The sequence below is a fragment of the Eumetopias jubatus genome, unplaced genomic scaffold (genome assembly GCF_037043125.1).
Source record: "Eumetopias jubatus isolate StellerSeaLion01/CBP00866 unplaced genomic scaffold, mEumJub1_p1.0 scaffold_2, whole genome shotgun sequence".
In the NCBI taxonomy this organism is placed as follows: domain Eukaryota; kingdom Metazoa; phylum Chordata; class Mammalia; order Carnivora; family Otariidae; genus Eumetopias; species Eumetopias jubatus.
In genome coordinates this window covers 124,913,659-124,937,999 of record NW_028274808.1, presented here as the reverse complement: position 1 = coordinate 124,937,999, position 24,341 = coordinate 124,913,659, and the positions used below count along the sequence as shown (strand labels likewise).

At 37.6% G+C, this 24,341-nt stretch overlaps 1 protein-coding gene across 1 annotated transcript in view; it reads left to right on the top strand.

The window, feature by feature from the left end:
• BMPR1B (bone morphogenetic protein receptor type 1B) overlaps positions 1-24,341 on the top strand; it is a 101,793-nt gene that overhangs the window by 48,650 nt on the left and 28,802 nt on the right. The window contains exons 2-4 of the mRNA XM_028117779.1: positions 8,540-8,699; positions 18,196-18,298; positions 18,806-18,908. Coding sequence (XP_027973580.1) covers positions 8,540-8,699; positions 18,196-18,298; positions 18,806-18,908 — 366 coding nt within the window. The remainder of the gene's footprint in view (positions 1-8,539; positions 8,700-18,195; positions 18,299-18,805; positions 18,909-24,341) is intronic.

Sequence of the window (24,341 nt, the reverse complement as noted above, 5' to 3'; positions counted from 1 at the left end):
ATACACTAAAAACTATGAGACATTGGATGAAAGAATTGACACAAATAAATGGAAAAATATTTCATGGTCACAAATTGTAAGAATTAATATTGTTAAAATGTTCATACTGCCCAAAGCAATCTACAGATTCAGTGCAAACCCCGTCAAAATTCCGGTGGCATACAATTCTAAAATTTTTATGGAGCCATGAAAGACACCAAATAGCCAAAGTAGTCTTGAGAAAGAAGAACAAAGCTGGAGCCATCATGCTCCCTGATTTCAAACTATAGTTGACCTTTTAACAATGTGGAGTTTAGGGGTGCTTGTCCCCCATGAAGTAAAAAATTCACTTACAACTTTTTACTCCCCCTAAACTAATAACCTACTGTTGACTGGAAGCCTTACTGATAACATAAACAGTTGATTAACACATATTTGTATGTTATATGTATTATATACTGTATTCTTACAATAAAATAAGCTAGAGAAAAGAAAATGTTATTTAAAAAATTCATAAGGAAGAGAAAATAAATTTACAGCACTGTACTGTATTTATCGAAAAAAACCTATCTATAAAATCTGCACAGTTCACACCAGTATTGTTCAACTATATATTACAAAACTATAGTAATCATAACAGTATGGTATTGACATAAAAACAGACACAAAAATTGATAGACTAGAGAGCCTAGAAATAAACCCATGCGTACATGGTCAATTAACTTATGACAAAGGAGCCAAGAATATATAAGGTAGGAAAAGGACAGTTTCTTCAGTTAATGGTATTGGGAAAACTCAGCCATTGTCTTACACCATACACAAACATTTACTCAAAATGGATTAAAACCTTGATCTTAAGACTGGTAACCATAAAACCCCTTAGAAGAAAACATAGGCATAGGCTCCTTGATATTAGTCTTGGTGATGATTTTTTGGATCTGACCCCAAAAACAAAGGCAACTAAAGCAAAAAAATAAACAAGTGGGACTATATCTCAAACTGAAAAGCTTCTCCACCCAAAAGGAAATCATTGATAAAATAAAAAAGGCAACCTACTAAGTGGAAGAAAATATTTGCAGGTCATATATCTGATAAGGGATATATCTTTATATATCAGAATATATAAAGAACTCATACAACTCAATAGTAAAAATAAGTGATTTGAAAATGGGCAGAGGATCTGAATTGATGCTTTTCCAAAGAAGACATATAGATGCCAAACAGGTACATGGAAAGATGCTCAACTTTATTAATCATCAGGGAAATACAACACAAAATGAGATTTTACATCACACCCGTTAGAATGGTTGTTATCAAAGAAACAAACAACGTATAAATGCTGGCAAGGATGTGGGGAAAGGGGAACCCTTGGGCCCTATTGTTGGGAATTAAATTGGTGCAACTGCTATGGAAAACAGTATGGAGGTTCCTCAAAACATTAAAAAACCCTACCATATTATCCAGCAATTTCACTTCTGGATATTTACCCAAAGAAAAATGAAAATACTTAACTTGAAAAGAAAAATGCACCCCATCTTCATTGCTGCATTATTTATAATAGCCAAGATATGGAAACAACTTAAGTGTCCATCAGTGGATGAATGGATAAAAAATGTGGTATATAAATACACACTGAAATAGTATTAGTCATGAAAAGAAGGAAATCTTGCCATTTGTGGCAGCATGGATGGACATTGAGGCCATTATGTTACGTGAGATAAGACAGAGAAAGACAAATACCATATGGTCTCACTTATATGTGGAGGCTTACAAAACAATACGAAACAAAGAAGTCAGGCTCATTGATAAAACAGATTGGTGGTCGCTAGAGGCAGGGGAGGGGAGTGGGCGAAATGGCTGAAGAGAGTAAAAAGGTACAAACTTCCACTTATAAAATACGTCATGGGAATTTAATGTGCAGCACGACACTATGATATTGTTATACAGTTAATATGTAATACAGTTAGCAATACCATCTTGCATTTTGAAAATGGAAAGTTCTCATCATAAAAAAAAAACAATGCATGGTGATGGATGTTAATTAGACTTATTTTGATGATCTGTTGCAATATACACACATATCAAATCATCATATTGTCCACCTGGAACTTATATAATGTTGAATGTCAGTTATACCTCAATAAGAAAAAGATCTTATAATTTTTCTTTTTAACAGTGTTCTTAGATTTTAAGATGAGTCTAATCAGATCATTCTGCTAATCATTTCATCATTCTGCTGCTGATGCTTCTATTAACCTCCAAATTATCACTCAATTATTTTATCTCATGACAAGAAATATTGTGTGATAATGAATTTCATTTCACAGGGAGTTAAACACATATAGATTAATTGACTCCTAAGTAGCAGTTGCACACTTTTATATAAATTACTCTCTTGATTTGATTATTTTGGCAAAAGCAAGTGAAGAAGTGTCCACTTGTCTCCTTTGCATTTAACCATTCATTTCTTTAATAATGCTAATTAAAGAAATCATTTTATGATCTCACCACTTTTACATGTATAGGTTACATTGTATGAATGCAACCTTACATGCTTATTCAGGATCTGATCTGTTAATTCACTTTATAGAAATGGTATCTCTATTATGAGCTAGCGATATTTTTTTTTCTCCTTTATTTTTGTTCTTGAGGAATGTGTTTCTGGTAAAATGACATACATTCTGACTACGTGTTAATGTTAAGTATTTTAGAAAGATTATGCAGCACTATTTCGTCCTTATTTATATAGGAAGTATGGTTTTTCACTGATTTGTCCAGCGTTTGAGAGCCAGGAGTTGGCTAAAACTTGCTTGGAGCTAGTAGACTCAGGTATCTTTCCATATTAATAACTGAAATAGTTAACTTAGAATGTTCTACAGAATACCTCAAAATAGATTGTTGATAACTTGCCATATAGACTGAGGCACACACACATACAAACACATAAAATATGGTAAACCATAGTGGATTTAGTGTTACTACCAAGCCAATGTTCATTGGTTTTGGTGGTGTATCCCATAATGAAGATTATCTAGGGAAGTTTCTTCTTCCTTGCTGGATTTTCTTTTTTGATTGCCTGAGTTTTCCTTGTTAACTGATGTTCTTTATTCCCCACCAGGATATGAGACTAATTACTTCCCTGTTTTGAAGTGAGAAGCAATTTGCAAATGCATTTAAATAGCTCCATCTACTATCTATAGCTACTCCATAGATCCATGCTGATGTAAAAACACATATCATGGTTCTTTTGAATGCAAGCTATGAAAAATTTCATGATGCAAAGTATGAAAATTTCATGATGCAAAATTAGTAGTTCTTGACAAAGGTAATTAAATTTTCCACAAGAACTAAGATCTTCATACATTTCCTCAATATCCATATAGATGTGAATCTTCCATTTTTATCCCACACACACAGACTACAGAGGATTTATCATATGAGATACATTATTTCAAAACCTGCTAATTTTTGTTTGAACATAAAGAGGCTGGCTTATTTTTTCTTAAAGTATCCTTCCAATTTCTCCTGTTTAGTAGAGTGTATACCTGTTCCTTTTTACATTCTTTCTTTTTTTGTATTTTTCTCTATTTCTCTAAACAGATAATTGTATGGCTACCTCTTGATTATTCAATTTTAGGCATTACCTTTGACTTTCCACTTTTGAAGCTTTACCACTCTCTCCCCCACTATATACATATTTCCATCCTCTATGCTATATGTATAGAAGTTAAAACCTTATCTGTTTCCTTAGATTCCTATATTTCCATCACAAATTAATTTCCTAACTCTTAATCAGTTTAAGTTTAAAATACCTGAGTGATTTTATTAATGTTAACTTTTTGGACCTCTGTCTCCCAGAATTTTTTGACCTGCCTTCAGTCAGGTCTGGTCGTTCTTTAGGTCCAGTCATAGCTTTCATCTTACTATCCACGTTTACCATTATCTTGAGAGTGTGCTTTGCCTTTCTCTTGGGTTGGATCTCCCATAGCAGAAACTCATTTCTTCTGTTTTCTTGGTTACACGTTCATTTGGGCAGAACATCTCCTCCAATAGCTTCCTGAGAAAGGTGTTGTAGGAGAGATAAATTTTTGACACCTTAAAAATCTTCAAAAAATTTTTTTCATGTCATATTTGATTTGTAATTTGCCCAGGTATTGATTTCTGGATTTGAAACACTTTTCCCTCAGAATTTTGAAGACATTGTTTTATTCTAGTTTCCAGTTTTGCTGTAGAAAATTCAGTGCCACACTTGCTTTTAATCTCTTTTATTTTTATCTTATATATATAAAATATATGTTATATAAGATCTCCCTTTGTAGTGTTATAAAATTTTACGACATACCTTGTTGTAGGTCTATTCGTATACTCTATGAATCCTTTCAAACTAGAAAATCATGATTTTCAGTTATGGGAATTGTACACAATTTATTTATTTGATGATTTCCTCCCCTCTATTTTCTCAAGTCTCTCTTTCTGGAGATATTATTATTATTCATGTTTTGAATTTCCTAGATTGATGCTCTAATTTATTGAACTCTTCCATCTCTGTGTTTTGCCCTACATTGTGGGAGATTTCCTGATCTTTATCTCAACTCACCTACTGAGATTTTAATTTAGGCAATCATATTTTTAGAGTTCCTTATCTGTTACTCCCTTTTTGTAGCAACATGTTCTTGTTTCATTGATGTATTTTTTTTAATAAAAAATGACAGTATTGTTTTTTAAAGTTTTTTTTCCCATCATATGTTTCTTCCAAGTGGATTTCTTGTGTGTGTGTTTTGTTCTCAGTATTTGATGTTTGAGCCTTTCTTTATGTATCTAGTGATCCTGAATTAGTGGTTTGTGCATAAGAGAATGGGTCACTGTAAAAGCAGATTGGAGGCTCTGTTCATTGGGTAGATCTTGTCACCAGCGGGCCTTACCATAAGATAATACTGCAGGGCTGTTTCGCTGAGAAACCTCTAATATCCCTGTCTTTAGGTATTCCGTTTGTTCTTGATCTGGTCAAATTGCTGAGTAAGGAAGAGATAAGTCAGGCTGCATGAAATTCTGGAAGCCATGTAGAGGGAGAGGGCAGGAGGCGTCAGCAGCCGGTGTCAATGGTCACTGGATGTTTGCAGTAAGGTGGTACCCCCAACCTCCCTGTGCTGAGTTTTCTACAGCCGCTCACCCTGATGGTAAAACAGGAACATAGGAGGGCAGCTCAGGGATACGCATCACAGATTTACTCTTCCAGTCTTCTGTGGGGGTGTGGGGGTGGGGAGGGTGCAGGTAAGATGTTACCCGCATTTGGGGATGGGAGAGGGCAGCTGAACTCTACTTCTAAAAGCAACTTGTGGTACCACTTTGGGGTCTTTTTGGAGTTAAGTGGTAAGATTGTATTGCTTCTTGACTTTTCTCTACCTTTGGCCTAGGAATCAGCATCTTTTTTTCTTAGTTAAATCAGTTAACTGCTTTCCTTCTGTTTCCTAGGTTTTTTTATTGCTCTCTTTTATATTGCAGGTTCATTTTTTTAAACCTTTTTTTCCTGTTATTCTAGTGGGATTCATAATTAAAATACTTTGTAATCTACCCTTTCCAACAAAAAATATATTTTAATATTTTTCTTACCAATAAATATATTTCCACACCAACATTTTAATGACTACATAGGAATCTGTTTTTAGAGATCTGACTTATCCCCTGTTGTAAACGTGGGTTGTTAGAAGCAATATTGCAAAGAACCTTCTTCTAGCTAGAATTTGTATCAGTCTTTAAATAAATTTAAAATGTGAGAAAATTATGAATCCTTTCTAAAAATGTTTCTTACCAAGTGACATCTTATTTCCGATAGCATGAAGATGCTTCCTTTTCTAATGGAGACCTTTCAGTGTAAACATTCCATTTAACCATTTTTCCCACCAGATGGGAAATCCTGTGTATGTTCAGTTCATCCTACATACTCAGGCTGTGCCTGGAACAGAAAAGGCACCTGATACATATTTGCTAATGAGACATATGCATAATAAATGAATTTTAATTATTTGTTTTAAAACTTCAAAGAGAAGCAGTCTGGTATGAAGGAAGCAGGATGTAATAAATTTTAAATGACTTATTTTCATCACTTAGAGTTACTTCGATGTTACTCAGGTCGTAAAGTTTGTAAGATTGAGAACCAGATTTAAAAAGAAGGAAGCCAACATGGCAGGGTGATATATAGGCTTACCCACACTGCACCTGGAGAGCAAGCAGTGCTGAGGTATTTGTGCAGGCAAATTTGTAACAAATGGCTTTAAATACAAGATAGTAACATATAATATGTTTATTTTGGAATTTAAGGATCAGCCTCCTATTGTATAGAGATAATATACATCTATTGCAATGAATTATATGGTTGGATTAAATAAACATTACTTTGCTTGATCTAGTCCTGGGTTTCTCAAAGTGGGGTCTGCGCATGATCAGTCTCAGAATCACATGGGATCTTGAATATTCACTTTCCTTGGCTTGCCTGAGACCTAATGGAATCAGAATCACTTTGAGTCGCCCAAGATTCTGCATATAACAAACTCTGCATATACACATTTACAATCTTCATGTCTTCTCTAGACTAAAATTTAAGAAACTTTGAGAAAGTTAGGTACACATCTTATATAAATTTGAAAAATCTAATGAATTTAGAATTAATGATTGGGGAAATTCTGGTAAATTGATTTAATACATTTTATTGCTTTCCCCATCAGTTATTACTCTCTAAGAATTCACCTAATTAGATTACCATACAGAAAGTCAGGAAAAAATATATCTTTTTTTTTTTTTTAAAGATTTTATTTATCCAACAGTGAGAGACACAGTGAGAGAGGGAACACAAGCAGGGGGAGTGGGAGAGGGAGAAGCAGGCTTCCCGCGGAGTGGGGAGCCCGATGTGGGACTCGATCCCAGGATCCTGGGATCATGACCTGAGCCGAAGGCAGACGCTTAATGACTGAGCCACCCAGGCGCCCCAAAAAATATATCTTCTTTTTAAACTTCTCATTCTCTGATGTGACCAGTGGCTAGAGGCATTAATTTGTAGTTTAAGAAATGAACACATGCATACTGCATAACACATCTGTTGAGTATATTGCATCTCTGGCCTAGAATTTCAATTTTTTAACCCAACGTATTTTAGATCATATTTTTTGTTGAGATTTGTTTTAATTATAGGCAAGTTCGATGTGTTGTGAGAGAGATCTTAAACATTGCTCAGGTTGACAGTTTATTCAGTGATGTAGCATGTCTGAGAACTCCTGCCCCAATACCTGGAACATAATAGGTATTAGATAATGCATGCCCCCCTGGCGGGCATCATTACTTTCCAAAGGTGGTAGTAAAGAGGGAAAGTATGAAAACCATCTCAGTGATAGGTCACCCTATATGAATGGAATCCTTACTATTTATTTATTTAATTTATTTTTAAAGATTTTATTTATTCATTAGAGAGAGAGAGAGAGAGAGAGCATGAGAGGGGGGAGGGTCAGAGGGAGAAGCAGACTCCCTGCTGAGCAGGGAGCCCAATGCAAGACTCGATCCCAGGACTCCAGGATCATGACCTGAGCCGAAGGCAGTCGCTCAACCAACCGAGTCACCCAGGCGCCCTGAAATCTTACTATTTAAAAAGTAAAAAAAAAAAAAAATTAGATCTTTCCAATACTATTAGCTAACATCTACCAAGTATTACTACGTAACATATACATTCTAAGCTATTGACATGAGGTAGGTGCCTATAATTATCTCTACTTTAATGATAAGTGAAGCACAGTGAGATTATTTATAAAGTTATCCAAGGTCGACCAACTGGTAAATAGTGAAGTCTAATTATGAACACAGAAAATCTGTGTCTAGAGATCACATCTACTATCATATCATGTTTTCCATTCAAGTTGTAGTACCATCGCTACTATAACGGGAAGGCACTTTTCATGTAAATGCTGAGGGGGAAGATGTATCATTTGATGTATCTTAGTGATAACTAAGTTTTCATCTTCCTACCAATTTTGCATATTAAATATTTCTGATAATTTCTTTAAAAATATATGATACACCTAAAGTAAACAGACTAATAGGAAGATAGTTTTAGGGTCCAAACAATCTGGGTTTAAGTGCTGGCTTCATGATTTATTAGCTGTGTGCAGATCACTTAAACTTTGAGTCTTAATTTTCTCATCTGCAAATGGGAATGATATTTACCCATACCATTACCATACAGAGTAGGGATGATCTATATATTAGTGCTCATTGAGCTCGTTGTACTCAATCAAATACAACTATTATAATTTAATGTATAGGATGCTATCCTGAAAGGGTGATGAGAATTTCTGTATTTCATAGGCGACATATATTACATAATCATAACAATTCTATAAGGAGAGTTATCCTGAGCATAATTTCTAATATCAAAATCATTAAAATAACTTTCATATTTAAATCTTTAAGTATCACCAATACTTAATATTTTGTTTAATCTCATTGTTCTTTGGGTAGAAGACTTTGGCTGGGCTATCCCACAGATACTTAAACTCTTACTCTTTGTTCTTTTCAGCAAACTTACTTGATAACATGCTTTTGCGAAGTTCAGGAAAATTAAATGTGGGCACCAAGAAAGAGGATGGTGAGAGTACAGCCCCCACCCCTCGTCCAAAGATCTTGCGTTGCAAATGCCACCACCATTGTCCAGAAGACTCAGTCAACAATATTTGCAGGTTGGTCATATAAATTATTTAAACCTCGTTTTAACAAAGAGTCATGCTTTTTTGACTATGGAATTGTAGGCTGATGTTTTCCAAGAACACATTTTGGGGAATAGTGCCTAACTCCATTAACTCTCAGAGCTGTGCCTGTGTTTAGAAAAATATTAAATTGCATTTTGGCCTGAAATGGTGTTCTGAGATTCTTCTTCCTTGCTGCAAATATCACACATGTACATAAACATAGAACACAAGTCCCAGGCTTGGGACAAGTGTCAAGGAGCAAAAATCAGTTGTTTTATTTCAAAAAACCTTGTCCCCCAAATAAATTCAATCGTAGGGGGTGTCATATGTGTGAGGATAATTTTAATTTGTTTTAACCATTCATCATGTCAATGGTGGTTAATATTTTGGAAAGAACACCTGAGTTGTTAGGAATATGCACTGGCTCTGGGAAGCAGTATAGTGATAGAGCTCACGTGATGAGTCTACCAGATACTAGGAAAGACATTGCCAGAGTATTAGAGAATAAAGTCCTTAGTGGATAATCATATCTGTATCAAAACTTTTTTTGAAACTGAACTATTTACCTCTTTCTTTCTTATACATCTTAATGCAGCTACATCCATTTTGCTAGGCCCTATAACCTGCATTTACACACACCCCCCCCCATGGGGACAACAGTGGGTAAAGAGGTATAGCATAATGAGGCCAGTGTGCCCAGGGAGATGTGGCAGAATAAACAGACAAGTGCAGATCTCAATAGTTAAAGTAGCAGAAAAGCAGAATCTCCCTCAATAAGGGTAACAGAAATAAATGGGAAGATGGGCTGCTAGGTTTGAAGACCAGGCAGAATATCTGAGCAATCATTTGGAGCCTCTTTACCCAGGAAGGAGCATGAAGCTGAGGTGAATGCTTTTTTTTTCTTCTTTTCTTCCTGAGAAAGAAAGCATATCCTGAGATAGATAGCTCAAGAAATATGTATTAACTGAATGACGGGGAAGAATGTTAGGTATATTCATAAATACATATCTCCTTTAATCAGCAAAACTATTCAGCATGGTAAGGCATGCTTATTTCTTACCATTAGACATAAGGAATTCACGGCCCAGAGAAGTCTGGTAACTCGGCTTTTATACGACAGAACAAAGTTGGGACCACTGAGACTTGTGCCATGGTAAAATGATTCCAGAGCTCAGACGTGTTTCCTGGGAAACACTACCTGTTTGTAGTAAATGGCAAAAGTATCAGGAAAATGTCCAAGTTTTCTGAAGAAAAAAATTATCAGGAGAAAACATATTAGGGAGGTATTTTACTGTTTTTCCTGAGTGTGTAGTAATTAATAAATCTAGGTGTGTCATTTGAGCTATTTCTGGTGATCATATGTGTAGGCCTTCCGAAATCATCCCCACCTTAACTATTTTGTCCTCTTCTCTCCGTAGGCCATTAGTGGTCCTACGTTGACTTGGAGGAAAGTGATCAGACGGGGCTCACTGCCGTGCAGGTGCTCGGTGTGGGAAGGAGAAGGTTGGCATGTTCCAAGAAGACTGGTTCTCCTAACATGCAGCGAGCAGGAGGAGGTGTGGCTGTAGTCGAGCCTGGAGCCAGGAAGGGTTACTCACGGCCTGGTCGGTTCTATTAAGAATGTTTGTCTTATTCCTGGAAGCATTAGGAGGCCATGGAGGGGGATTTGTTTAAGCAGGAGTAGCGGTAGTATTGATGTGGATTTCGGAAGGACTTGATCTTGGACTCGGGTGGTGCTGGCACAAGAGGGAGATGCATGTGTTGGGGAGCTATTTAGAAGGAGAGTTTTACGTTGATGAACTGGATGTGCGAGGGGCCCAGAGGGGCTTCAGGGGTTGTTGGAGGTACATTTAGATGTACAGCGTAGGCTTCTCATGAAAGAGGACAGAGGGGAATAATTAAGTTCCAACCTGGACATGCTGAGTTTAAGGTTTTTGACACCTGCAAATGGAGATACCAAAGAGTAGGCCATGGGATGTGGATTTGGAGCTGAGATGAAGAGCTTGCAGGGAGAGTCTAGAGTGAGTAGAACATGAGTCAGTTTTTGCTGTGAAACAAATGACTTACAACGAAGGACATTTATTTTTTCATTCCTGGGTCTACATATTGGCCGCAGCTGTGCTGGGTCCTGCTGGATTGGGTGGGCTTGGCATCGGGCTGCTGCTTGAGTTCGGGCCTGCTCCACATGTTTGTTCATCCTTCTTGAGCCAGAAGATAACCAGGGTATGTTCTTTCTCACTTGACTGGGAGGGAGCAACCTCTTGTACTTGTGGCATGTCCTCTAACTTTCCACTCACCAAATCAAGTGATACGATCAAAGCTCAGCTTTGGAGAGAAGCCATGGCTAGGGTGGGGCATGAAAAATTGAGTACAGTAATAGAACAATCTGGTAGACCAGAGTAGGACTGAGCCTTGAGACATTTAATGCCTGGATCAAGGAGGCTCTTAGAAGATTCAGAATGAACAGAAAGCAGTGAGTGTGGTAATCATTGAACCAGGTTTACAGAGGGAGGAAGTAAGGTCAGCTGTGTTAGAAGCTGTTAGAGGTCAGGTCGGATAAGAACCAAAACCTGGTGGTCAGATTTATTGACCTTGATAAGTGCAGTTTAGAGCTATGTATTCCAAAGTCCTGAATTCTTGACCATCAGCCATCCCCTGAACTGGATCTCAAAGAAGTGAATATTCACTCTTGGGTAAAATGCACATCGTTTTTGCTAATAAGATGTTAACTCCATTTGAGTTTCCTGTGAGCTGAGATCAGTGCGTATGACTCACAGTGGCTGCTTTTGTTCCTGGGCCCCAAGACCTTAGAATAAATTCAGGGCTCCATTCTTGTAAATCCACGATCTACTCTTTTGACTTCCAGCAATCAGTACTTCTCATGCTATTTCTGGTGAAAGATACTCCCCCGCCCCATCAGTTGCACTGATACTTTTCTAAAGTACAATAAAAATGAATTACTAGAAAATAAATTTAAAAAACTTACAAATTATATGTCCAGATATTTCTGTTTCCTATTATTGAGATTCAGTAGAGCTAAATTTATTGCTATGCAAGTTTCCAATTTTGTATTAACTCCTCACAGACCGGTAACAGTTTGCTGGCTTGCAAGGGAACACGCTTGGAGTAATATTGCATTCAGTCTTGCACTCCTAGGTAAACCAGTTCTAAAGCCCAGCGCATGCTTTGTTGAAGCTTAGATGAGGACTCGTTCAAGCTGTGTGGCCAGAGACCGTGTAGTAGGTAGTTCTTAGCCAATCTGGGTATCCTAGGTAGGTCTCAGGCACATTACCACTCCCATATTTTATCTCTGTCAAGATAATATCTGTCTTCTAAATATCTTTCCGGTTGTTAAATTTATGACTCCTTCCCATTCCTTTTCTAGATTTATTCCTCAGACCTGAGACTATCACTACACACCTTGAATGCTTCAAAGTGTCCTGCAATAACTCTTTACATGACTTTCACCGTGCCAGTGTTTTGTCTTATTTTCAAGCCTTGTTTGTCTATTTTTTTTTCCCTCTATATAATCTGGTCCTGCTTTATATATCCTTCCCTGTTTTACTTGACTTGGCCCGTGATAGTCATTTTTTGTTACCACTCGTGACCTCTCTCAAGTTTGCCCAGACCCTCGCACAAGTCTATCCATTTCTAAAAATTCTTTTTTACTCTTTTTCAGAGATGATTTTAAATACATTACCATTTATCTTACTGGGTTTGACCAAGAATTCTGCCTGGACAGTTTTCAGGGCTTACAGGTGTAATAAATCACATTGGATGTTTGCACGAAGGATGTGCATATGACACCAGGCTGCCTAAATGAAAAATTAGACAAGTCTCCCGACTGGACTGTACCTTGAAGAGTCACAGGGGGGAAAAAAGGGGAAGCTTAGGGGCTGTGAGCCTTTTTATAAAGTCTGCATTAACCCAAGACTTTTAAACCTCTTGCTGAATGTGATGATGTGAGTTTTCAGACAGGTGCTCCTGACCTAAGATCTCAGAATGTCTAAAATGCACATTGTTCTCCTCTGTTTATACATCTTCCATTGCATCCATTTTATTCCACTGTTGCTCAGACCATCTGAATATTGAGCTTTATGATCTTTTAAAGAACTGTTGAAGATTTTCGAGCAGAGAAGGAAGATGTGAGGTTTCTCAGGAAGTGCTGTGCACAGTCATTCCAAGTCCAGTGAGAGGGGACAGGGAGGGCTGCTAGAAGGCTCTCAGAGCAATCTAAGTGAGAGACAGAGAGGTGAGGTGAGAACATACAAATCCGCAGGGTGGTGAGGTGAGAACATACAAATCCACAGGGTGGTGAGGTGAGAACATACAAATGCCCGATTCATATAAAAATGGAGACAAATTCAAAAGATCTTGTAGCTCATAGAAAAAATGAACAAAATGCCACATCACTTGGAATGGCTTAGATGAGGACTCGTTCAAGCTGTGTGGCCTGAGACCTTGTAGTAGGCAGTTCTAGAGAAGGGTGTAAGATAGTTACACATTCTTGAAGATAAAGTAAAAGGCATCTCTCACATTGGAACTTTATCAGTAATTTAACTTCACCTTCCTGTGGAGATATGACATCTCAGAGGAAAAAACCAGAGATGGGGCGCAGTAGTAGCCATATATGTTTTACCCTCTTTCCCTCACTACTGTGGGAATCCACCCATCTAAGATGATAAGGAAAAAAACATATACACTTTAGGATTCTATTACTTTGATAACTACCACTGTTCAATATTCTTTTTTTTAAAATATTTTATTTATTTATTTGACAGAGAGAAAGAGACAGTGAGAGAGGGAACACAAGCAGGGGCAGGTGAGAGAGGGAGAAGCAGACTCCCCGCTGAGTAAGGAGCCTGATGCGGGGCTCGATCCCAGGATCTTGGGATCATGACCTGAGCCGAAGGCAGACTCTGAATGACTGAGCCACCCAGGTGCCCTATGTTCAATATTATTCTTTGCTTTTTTCCCCAAGTCTGTAGAAAACACCTTGACTAGCTTATGATTTCTATCCTTACTGCTAGAAGTTGAATGACTTGGTTTCTCCTAGGACTGTGTCATTCATAGACTATGAGCTCCCCCAGAGCTAAGGCTGCTTCTTCCTCAGCTTGTGTCTGGGTCTCTAACTCTGCCGGAATCATCGTGTGCTCAATAAATGTTTGTCAAATGAACTACTGTTAACAAAGATCTAAGCAGCTTTTACTGTTTTAGTTAACTAAAATTTACATGATTTAGATAACGGCTCTAAAATTTGTATGTATTTTTTAGTTTATCTGTGACAGAAAACTTCAAAAACTTTCTTTATTCCCTTGAATGTGAAATAGGTATTTTAGAAGACAAAAGGTTCTCAAGGACTGATTTTAAAATCTACTTATAATCAAACAGTCTTTCCAGTCAATTCTGGCTGAAACCTAAAAGAAATTTGAGGGCACCTGGGTGGCTCAGTTGGTTAAGCGACTGCCTTCGGCTCAGGTCATGATCCTGGAGTTCCGGGATCAAGTCCCGCATCGGGCTCCCTGCTCAGCAGGGAGTCTGCTTCTCCCTCTGACCCTCCCTCCTCTCATGTGCTCTCTCTCTCTCATTCTCTCTCTCAAATAAATAAATAAAATCTTTAAAAAAAAAGAAATTTGAAAGAAATTTAGGAATTCTAGTATTTCTCGCATACTGAGATAAAACTGGTATAAATATTTATCAGTCAAGAGAGCTATAATCCTTATGGGCAGAGAGATCCACTTCAGCAGGTATCCATATATATAATTAATTTTTGTCAAGAGCAAAATTTTAAACTACTCAGTAATTAATTTATTTGATAATTTAAAAATTTTATTTTAGTTTTTTTTAATATTTTAATAATGCTTTAAGACTTCCTGTCACCCTGATTGAGCAGAACAGATACACTACTCTTAACCGATGCTTAACAATTATTTTATAGTTACATTAATCTTTATCAAGATCTAAACTAGTTAGAAAAAACTTCTACAACAGTCCCTCCTCAACCGTGGTGGTCACGTATCTGAACAACCCTAGCATCTGCAACAGGGAAACATAACATCTTTGTGGAAGAATAGAGGTAAAGGGACCACATCCTGAGTAAACCTTATAAACACTTGATTCACTGGAACAAAACAAAAAAGAGAGCACCTTAGATAAAGATGCTGGCAGTGCAACTTTAGACATGTATGGAATTGGTTTCTGACTGTTCTACAAGAACTCATGAAGGAATTGGAGTCCAAGAGGCAGTTTATAAACCCAGTTTGACTACAAATGAGAGGAGTGCAGGCTCTGGATGCACATCCATACAAAACTTTGGGCTTCGTATATCCATTTCTTACTTGCTTACTTGCTTCTTACTGAAAATCTCTTGAGGAAGTTAATTCCCGAATGATCTCTCTAGATGTTCTAGACACTTCTTTGCTTTTGGAGTTTGGGGCAGATTCAAGGAGCCACAAACCTGTGGCACCATCCGATGGTTTTAACAAAAGTTCATCATCAGTGCTTTGACTTCACATGACCTATAAATTCTCAAATGCTTTGCTTTTTCATAAATTAACATTATGTTGAGAGGCAGTCAGTGATGATGACTGATCCCCTTGGTATGCAACTGTTCTATTTTGTTCATGATTTGTCTTTACCTGTAATACAGGGGCAGCATTTTCGAAATGTTACATCAATTTCCTTTTTTAAAAATTCATTATCATTACTGTAACCAAATGGCATCCCTGTATATACATCTCACTGCTTTCAGTTTTTTTTTTTTTTTAATGATTTCTACTTGTGTTTTCTTCATGAGGCTTCATTTCTTCTTTTTACCACTTTCAACTCCGTGGGAATAATAGGGTAATAATAATCAATATAAAACTTTTAAAAGCTAAGCTTAAACATGGCAGCCAGGCAGCAGAATATTCAAATAAGCCAATGCCAAGACTTAATCAATCACCTTTTGTGACAGTCAGCAGCCGTCTCTCAGTGGAGGGGGTTGAACAGCTCTGACTCAGGAGCACAGCTTGGTTTACGTTTGTGTTTGCTCAAGAATTGAAAGTTCTCAAGTGATTCTTAAGCTTCTATAATTGCACTGTTCCTTTCCAGTTAGTGTCCCTTGCTAGCTAGTAATTTCAGTGAGAAGCTTATAAATTATTTTTGCATTGCTTTGTTTTGCACCTGGGTGGCTCAGTCGGTTAAGCATCTGCCTTCGGCTCCAGTCATGATCCCGGGGTCCCGGGATCAAGCCCCTCATTGGGTTCCCTGCTCAGCGGGGGGGAGCCTGCTTCTGCCTCGCGCTACTCCCTCTTGTGCTCTCTTTCTCTCTCATGAACAAATAAAGTCTTAAAAAATAGTATTTCTGCTTTGTTGCAGATAGTATGTATGCACTTGAAATTGTTCTCTAACCTTTCAGCTTGTCCTCCAGCTACATATTTGGTTTCTGTCCCAGTTGATGACTTAGGGGTCACTGACTTTTCTCCTCCTCCACACCTCTTTGTATTTTTAGCTCCACCCCCTTTGCCGTCAAGGCAGTATATTTTTAAGGCTTGAATTTACTCTCCCTGGTTTCTTTATATTTCCCAGGACATTGTCAGAGTAACTTGCTAACAGCTTAACCAACTTTTTTTATTCTCTTTTTTGATCTTTCTGAGTGTCTTTCCATATATTCAGATTTTGAGTAAGGGAAACTCATAAATAAGGAGAAATTAATCTTTTTAGATTTAACGTAGCGTATCACTTTTTCTAGCTGTGAAGTCCTAATGTCAGAAAACTGAGGTGACTTTATTTCTGATAATTCCTGAATTTTATTTTTGATGAGAAATAGAAGTTGCACATATGGTCTAAATGGGAAGGAAAGGAATAAAAAAAAAATCACACGGGTATTGTTTGCTCATATTGTTTAAATTTCTAAGGGACAGCTCTTATTTATTGCCTTCAGTGTTTACATGCTTTAGATTTTCATAGCAATTTCAGTAAATTGGCTAAAAAGCCCCCAAAGAATTCAGAGCAAGGGCTGTTCAGAGGCAGTCTTTCTTCCATGACAATATTCATGCATTTGACCTTAGTCTAACAAAGAGATTTATCATTGGCCCTTCTTAGTCATTCGTTAGTATATTTGAACTTTGCCGGTCTAGTTCTTATAAACCGAGGCATTCTGGATCACTTGAGGGTTACAAACTGAGTAAACCATTCTAAGGGTGTTGATGCTAACTGGAGGGCTAACGTATGGCAGAATACTGCTGCCACTGATACTGAATAGACAGGCCCACAAATCACGGCTAATGCTGTCCGTGCTCAGAGCTTTCTTCCCTTGACCTTTCAGGACGACATTGCCATATCTGTCTTGGATGCTGAGCAAGCATATGTATGAGAAAAAGATGGAGATATAATTTAGTGTTTTATTTCTTAGCACATGCAGTAGTGGTTGGTGACTAACATTAGGAGTCTGCTGGCATTCATCACTTTAACTTGTGAAGACAGTAAAGTCTGTTTATAAATAATTCTGTATGTCAGAGTTCTTGTTTTCCGGATTTGGCCCCGGGAGAGGATAGTGCAAAATGTGGGGATGAAGGAAGCAACAGGTCCTTGACTCAAGGCCTCATTCTGTTACCGTTTGTTCTGTGACCTTGTATGCATTTATTAGACTTCCTAACTTTAATTTCCTCATCTGTAAAATAGAAATAATACCCCTTTCTTTCCATTGTTGTTGAGAGGATTAAATGAGATAGAATAAGTAATTTTTTTTTGTTGTTTAAATCTAGACAGCCATACAGAAATTTAGAATTTTGTTTCTTTGCTTTCCGTGGTCTTGTTAAAACCCATTCTTTCTGTTGTTCATCCTCACCGCCCCCCCTCCATGCTTACAACAAAGCTTGATGTTTCCATATGACAGATCAGCCCCAAAGCAGAGGGACCAAATGGCAGAATCTTAGCTCGGTGATGCTGTGCTGATCCCAGCTCCTACCTGTCTTTCTTTTGGCGCCTTAGTAAGAGATAAGTTTATTTCATTTGGAGCAACTAGAACCAGCATAAATGTTCAGCTGCATGGGGGCAAACTCCTGCTGGGCCTCTTATTTGCTGTAAGGCCCTTGAGAAATTGCTCAAGCTCTCTGAGTCTCATTCGAAGGTGAGAATAATGCTGCCTTCCTCACAGGGTCATTTTTCTGGATTTGTGGAGGTGATGCCTCTAGAGGGCCAAAGCACGTGTTTAGTAATTGGTGTATGTGATTATTAATGGCATATGTTATATGGTAAGTTTGGCTCCTTTCTCACAAGTTTCTAGACAAAGAAAATATTACCAAATGTTTTATGGTTATTAAATCAAATTTCATAAAAGGAAGTTTTGGAATTCTCTTAACAGATTGTAACCTGTAATGATCATCGACTTTGTCCTTTTGTGTAATAAAACAAATGATGAACATGTTCCTTTCTCCCTACACACACACACACACACACACACACACACACACACACACACTTACTTTGCCTGTTTCGTCTTTAGCACAGATGGATATTGTTTCACAATGATAGAAGAAGATGATTCTGGGATGCCTGTGGTCACTTCTGGATGTCTAGGACTAGAAGGCTCAGATTTTCAGTGTCGGGTAAGGAAGATAAGTTGATTCTACTTTGTAACCTTTCATTGCTAGCTTTCAAACAGTCAGGTTTCAAGTTAGATAAAACAATTGCTTTTCTTGACTAGCCTGTCTTTTTAGTAAGTTGGAAAATAATTTGAAAATTCTCTCATTGGGCCAATTCTGCCTTCATTTCAAAATCAAACTTCTTGCTTAGTGACTCATTAGATCATCTTGCTCAGATTCCAGTTTAGTTAATTGCAGTAATCCAAGCCTTCTTCCTCAGTTTATAACTATGTGCCCTGGTTATTACAAATGTAATAGTAGTTTTGTTGAAATGCAAAAGCTGTGGTAAGATAATACATGGGAATTTAAGAGAAATTTCCTAATAGAAAATAACATTTTCAGGATGTTTGAGAAAAAATTATCAGAATTTTAAGTGAGCTCTCTAAATAGTGTTAGTTCTTTAAAAAGTTTTAGATTATGTGACTTTGAAATTTAGGAGAACCCATTAATAGCTTTTCGGTTCAACTTTAGGACACTCCCATTCCTCATCAAAGAAGATCAATTGAGTGCTGCACAGAACGGAATGAATGTAACAAAGATCTACACCCTACATTGCCTCCACTGAAAAATAGAGGTAAGGAGGGGGAAGCTTTGGGGCTGGAAGAGCTTTGGGCACAAAGAAAATAAAAACCAGAATTGTTCTTTCTTTCCTAAATGATGTACCTGTATCATTTTCCACTGCTGGGGCAGGGGACTGAAGCCAGATGACATAATTCAAGTCGTTCTTGGAAGAGTAGTCATATGTGGCTTCATGCTGGAGAATCTTCTTTCTTAAACTTCTCCCCACTTCCCTGTAAGACCTAGAGGTCCTGGAGCTTGTAGTATGTTTCAGGACCATAGAGGAGGGAGACAGTGTTTTATGCTTACCTCTAAGTGTTACTCAGAAGTTGCACTTCTCTCAAAAACTGCCACTAGGCTAACATGCATTAAAAAAATAAAGGACTGAATTGGATTATTTGCCGGATGTATTTCCTTTTGTCTGTTCTGGAGCAGCTACATTTTAGTCAAATCATATGTCAGTGTATTGATAGAATGGGAAAGATGTCTAGAGAATTTAATTTGAAAACTTACACATTTAAGTGTTGCTCATGGAAAAAAAGACAAATATTGCAACCTGAAAGACTTTTTGTTAAAAACTCCTACGTTTCCTTTCTTCTCCTTGCTCACACCACAAAATAAATGACTGGAATTGTCAGAGTCCTAAAGCTTAAGTCTTATGTAAGTGGTTTAAAATTATTTCTCATGATTGATTTTATTTCTTGAGAAAATCTTCCTTACAAAATATAATGACATTTCATGGTTTTGATGATAACATTTTATAACATTTGTTTCTGCTGAAGCCCAAAAAGGTTTAAAGGATTGATTCATAATAATTCACATAAAACATTCACAGACAGCTTTTTTAATATATATTTTCCGTCAGCATGGTAGGCATTAGGGATACAGAAATGGATGAAGAAAATTGCTGCTCTCAAGACATGCCCACTGGGATGCGAGAAATATGTAAATATTTAAATTATATTTGGTCAGGAATATCTTAGTAGAGTTAAATTATAAGTGTAGTAAGGACATAAATGGGGCAGCGGTTTACTCTGCCTGGAGTGGGAGGATGTCAAAAGGGCTTTATAGAAGTGACACTTGAACAAGACTTTAAGGATGAACAGGAATTCCCTAAGTAACAGGAATAAAATTTTTTTTAAAAAATTATAATGGGTAACATAAGCCAAGTATTATGTTCAGTATCACATTAATTAACTCATTTGAGTCCCACCACAATCCTAAGAGGTACTTAGAATTATTCCTTGTTTAAAGGTGAGGAAATTGCGGCACAGAGAGGTTTCCTAATTTTCCCAAAGTTGCACAGTCTCTTGGTAGCAGTGACTCAAAAGAGGTGGTGGTAAATGCAGACGTTTGGTTTGCAAACCACAGGCAACCATCCATGCTGGTTGGAGAAGATCTCATAATTAAGTTGTCTAAAAGCCTCATTATTTAAAGTAGGTCTGTAGATCTGCTCCTTAGTATCACTTGGAACTCATTAGGAATGTGGAATCTCAGGGCGCCTGAATGGCTCGGTTAAGGTGACACTTGACTTTGGCTCAGGTCACCATCTCAGGGTTTGAGAGAGAGTGCAACGTGGAGCTCCATGCCGGAAGTGGAGCCTGCTTAAGAGTCTCCCCGTCCCTCTCCTCCTCCCCCCAACTCACTCACGCTCTCTCAAATAAATAATAAATAAATGCTAAATGAATAACTAAAAATTAAATAAATGTGGAATCTCTGGCTCCACCCAGACTACTAAACTTATTTTTTAACAGTATTCCTTAAGCGATTTGTATGCACAGTACAGTTTGGATAATACTTTCTGTAGAAAAAGGGTGGTATATGTGAGTATGGCTAGCACACTTGTGCTCACCATGTGAGTTTGATAACACCTTGTTCAAAGAGAAGTCTGCTCATGTCAAATTGCTATAAACTTCTAAATGTTTACTTTCAGGTATTGTAGGCATTTCCTTGTGAACGAGTTGTAGAAAGTTGGCTGTTTATAGACGCTATTTTGAAGAGCACTGATATAGGGGCTTATGTATTGGGGATGGGGGAGGGAGGAGGGTGAGAAATGGCTGGACGTGAAGGTAGAAGTGCTAGATTTTAGGAACTCTTCCCTCAAGGAGGAAAGATTGCTTACATGCAAGTGAAAGTGCTGTGTCCTAGAAGTTACTGTAGGGTTTAGGAAAATTCGGACTCTTCCTATTGTTGAAAGGGCTGCAGTGCACATATTGTCCTGTAGATGGAGCCATATTCTAGTTAGCACTAGACAGCTGAGGGAATGTTGTCTGAGGAGGTTGAGAATGTAGGGACTTTTAAATATAGTAGAATAAGTCTCTAGGGAATGGAGTGAAAAGGCTTTGACTAGAAAGACAGCAGCATAATCCTTGTTTTAGAGCAGTATGGAAAGGAGGACGTAGGAATGGTTGGTGCAAAATACTGAAAATTATACAAGGTGGTAGGCTTGGGTGGAATCTAGTGGCATTAAGGTTTACTGCTTTGAACTTTGAGGATCCCAGGGAGTGCCTAGGTGAGTTCTCTGCAGATTCCACCTCACCCTTCTGGTGCAGTCATTTTGGGGTCCAGTAAAAGTCACTGTAGGCTGCAGTCTGAGAATGAGGGCATTTTTTAACACAGGTCTACCATAAAACTGCCTTTTTTTTTTTCTTCCTCTTCTCTTTAACCTCCGCCATAGGCACCGGCCATGGCCAGTGGTTTAAGAGGAGAGTGGGATGGGAGAAGTTCTGGGTGGACACATATTTGAGACAGATGAAAGTAATTTAGAAATAATTAGTCTTTTTCTTCTCACCGAACACAATAATCTGGATGTAAAAATCCTGCAGACCCACTGCTTAATGGGAAAGGGGCATGGTTGGAGGGAGCCAGAGGGGAACTCTCTAAAGCTCAGAGCCCAGGCTGATTTTCTGGCCTGGGGGCCATGGAAATCATCTTCATAATTGTGATATTTGCTAATGAGAATGGGGTGCTTATTTACTATGGCTCTTTTCTAAGTACTTTACATATACTAACTTACTGAATCCTCATCACCTGATGGGGAAGCCATTGTGGTTATTATCCCCATTTCACAGACAGGCAAGCTGAGGAACAGCGAGGTTAAGTACTGTGTGAAGGTTACCTAGCTAAAGTAGTAGAGATAGAAATGGCCCAATATTGTCATCTCATGGCATCTTCCACAGAGAGCTCTGAATGACAAAACCCCCCACCAAAAAACAATGGTTTTCCTTATGTAAGAGTTAGGAAACTCTAAATAAAATAATGGTTAGCCATGGGCACCTAGTTAATTGATAAGTAATATTACCTTAAAGCCTTCTGTTTATTATATTTGCTTTGCTTTATTTATTAAATTAGCATTTTCTCTCTTCTTAGAATATGATATTGGAGGGTTGCTTCCTCACTCCTGTGTGCTGGTACGCACTGGCTCACTCTGCCCCCTCCCTTCCTTCTAAATTAACATTTACTACGTCCCACTTCTGTGGTAGCCAGTGGTTCTCCAACTTCAGGTGCAACAGAATTCACCAGGAGGGCTTTTTAAAACACAGATTACTGGCTCCACCCAGAGTTTGATTCAGTATATCTGAGTGGGCCCCAGTCATTTGCATTTCTCAAGCGTTCCCAGGTGTTGCTGATGCTGTTGGTTCAGAAACCACACTTTGAGAACCCCTGTACTCGGCATTCCGTAGTAGATTATTATGTATTATTATAGCAGATCCCTTATAAATCTGTATGTCAGATGATTAGAAAGCAGAGACTATGTTTTCAGAAGACTAGAAGGCTGAAATATCCAGCTCACCATTTTGGTTGTTGTTGTTCTTGTTCCTTATATAATTGCTCTTCCAAAAAAGGTAAATGAATAACCATATTGCAAAACATCTGTATTACTAGATGCTCCATAATAGCTTAGGCGAGGTTTCATTACTAGAGATCAGAGAAGTACTAAGTATAGGGGTAAAAGCCTACAAATAATTTGTCCTTATTAAAAACAAACAAGAAAATCTTTTCTACTAATTCGGAATTTTCTGACTTTTTTTTAAACTTAGGTACATTTAGCAGGAAATTAGAGATACACAATCCCATGCAAAAAAGTATTTATCAATGTTTATTTATGTCCTTGAAATTTTATTTGTCATCTTCTGTTTTGAAAAAAGATGAAGGGCAGCCAGAATACCATTTAAATTCTTTGATGAATACTGGTCTTCCTTTTGCTTTTGCTTATCCCCTTTCAGCACCAGAAAAGCAGAACATCCTAGGATAACATTTTTTCTCTCGAAGGAGGAAATATGGAAAGTTATTAGATCAAATGCAGCACCTTCACATAAACAGTAAAATATGATCTGGGAAGCCCAAGTAACATTGCAGCTGGTGCTAAGAGTCGGAAGAGATGTCTGTTTTGATGGAGAGGCTTATAGGGAGAAGTGGTGGTGCCCTGGCGTCTGGCTCCTTGCCTGCAGAGCTGATCAGGGCACCAGAATGCTGGGAGGAATGATGTATGTCTGGACTTTCAGCATCAGATGGTTTGACCAAGATACTGTGAGTAAAATGCTCTCTTGAAATTGTGTGTAAGCAGGAGAAATTGATGAGATTCCAACCCCCGATGACTTATTTTGTTTAATTTTTTAAATGAGCACTTAAAGAAGTGAATGGTGTTGAAATGAACAGAAGCTGTTGCTTTATTAAATGGCATCCTCTCATTTGGCTTTTATAAAATCAAAGACAGTTTATATGATTTTTTGAAATAGATATATTTATGTGTTAAAATACAGTAATTCCTCATATATGCCAAATGTATACTTTGTAGAAAATGTATCAGAAATAACATTCTGTTTTGAAATGTGGTAATCTCAATGTAGTTAAGTTTATAGTACAGAACTTGCAAAGTTAAAATTTATCTTATTTTTCTACTCAGTTAAAAAATATATTCTGAGGAATTTACAGATTTGCTTTAAAATGTTATTCTTTAGCTTAGATATTGCCATTTTGGAATCAAAATCTATAGGGAACAGTTATTTAACCAATGAAACCTCTCCCTTGTTCTCCACAACACAGATAGATTGAATATATAATAGTGTCCAGAATACAAAGATGAGTTTCAGAATTTTCCTTCTGATACATATATTATGCCCTTGGCAGTATGAACCAATGCATGAGTCTAAGCTTAAATTACTTGCCAGAGAGTAGCTTTAGCATCTCTTGGAATGTTTAGCTCCTAACTATTTCTAGGTAACTTTGTATTTGAGACAGATGAAAGTAATTTAGAAATAGTCTTTTTCTTCTCACTGAACACAATAATCTGGATGTAAAAATTCTGTCCTCAGAATCATAAAAAGAGAGAACAAACTGATGGTTGCCAAAGGGGAGGAGATTGGGAGGATGGGCAAAATAGCTGAATGGGATTAAGAGGCAGAAACTTCCAGTTATAAAATAAATAAGTCATGGTTATGAAAAATAA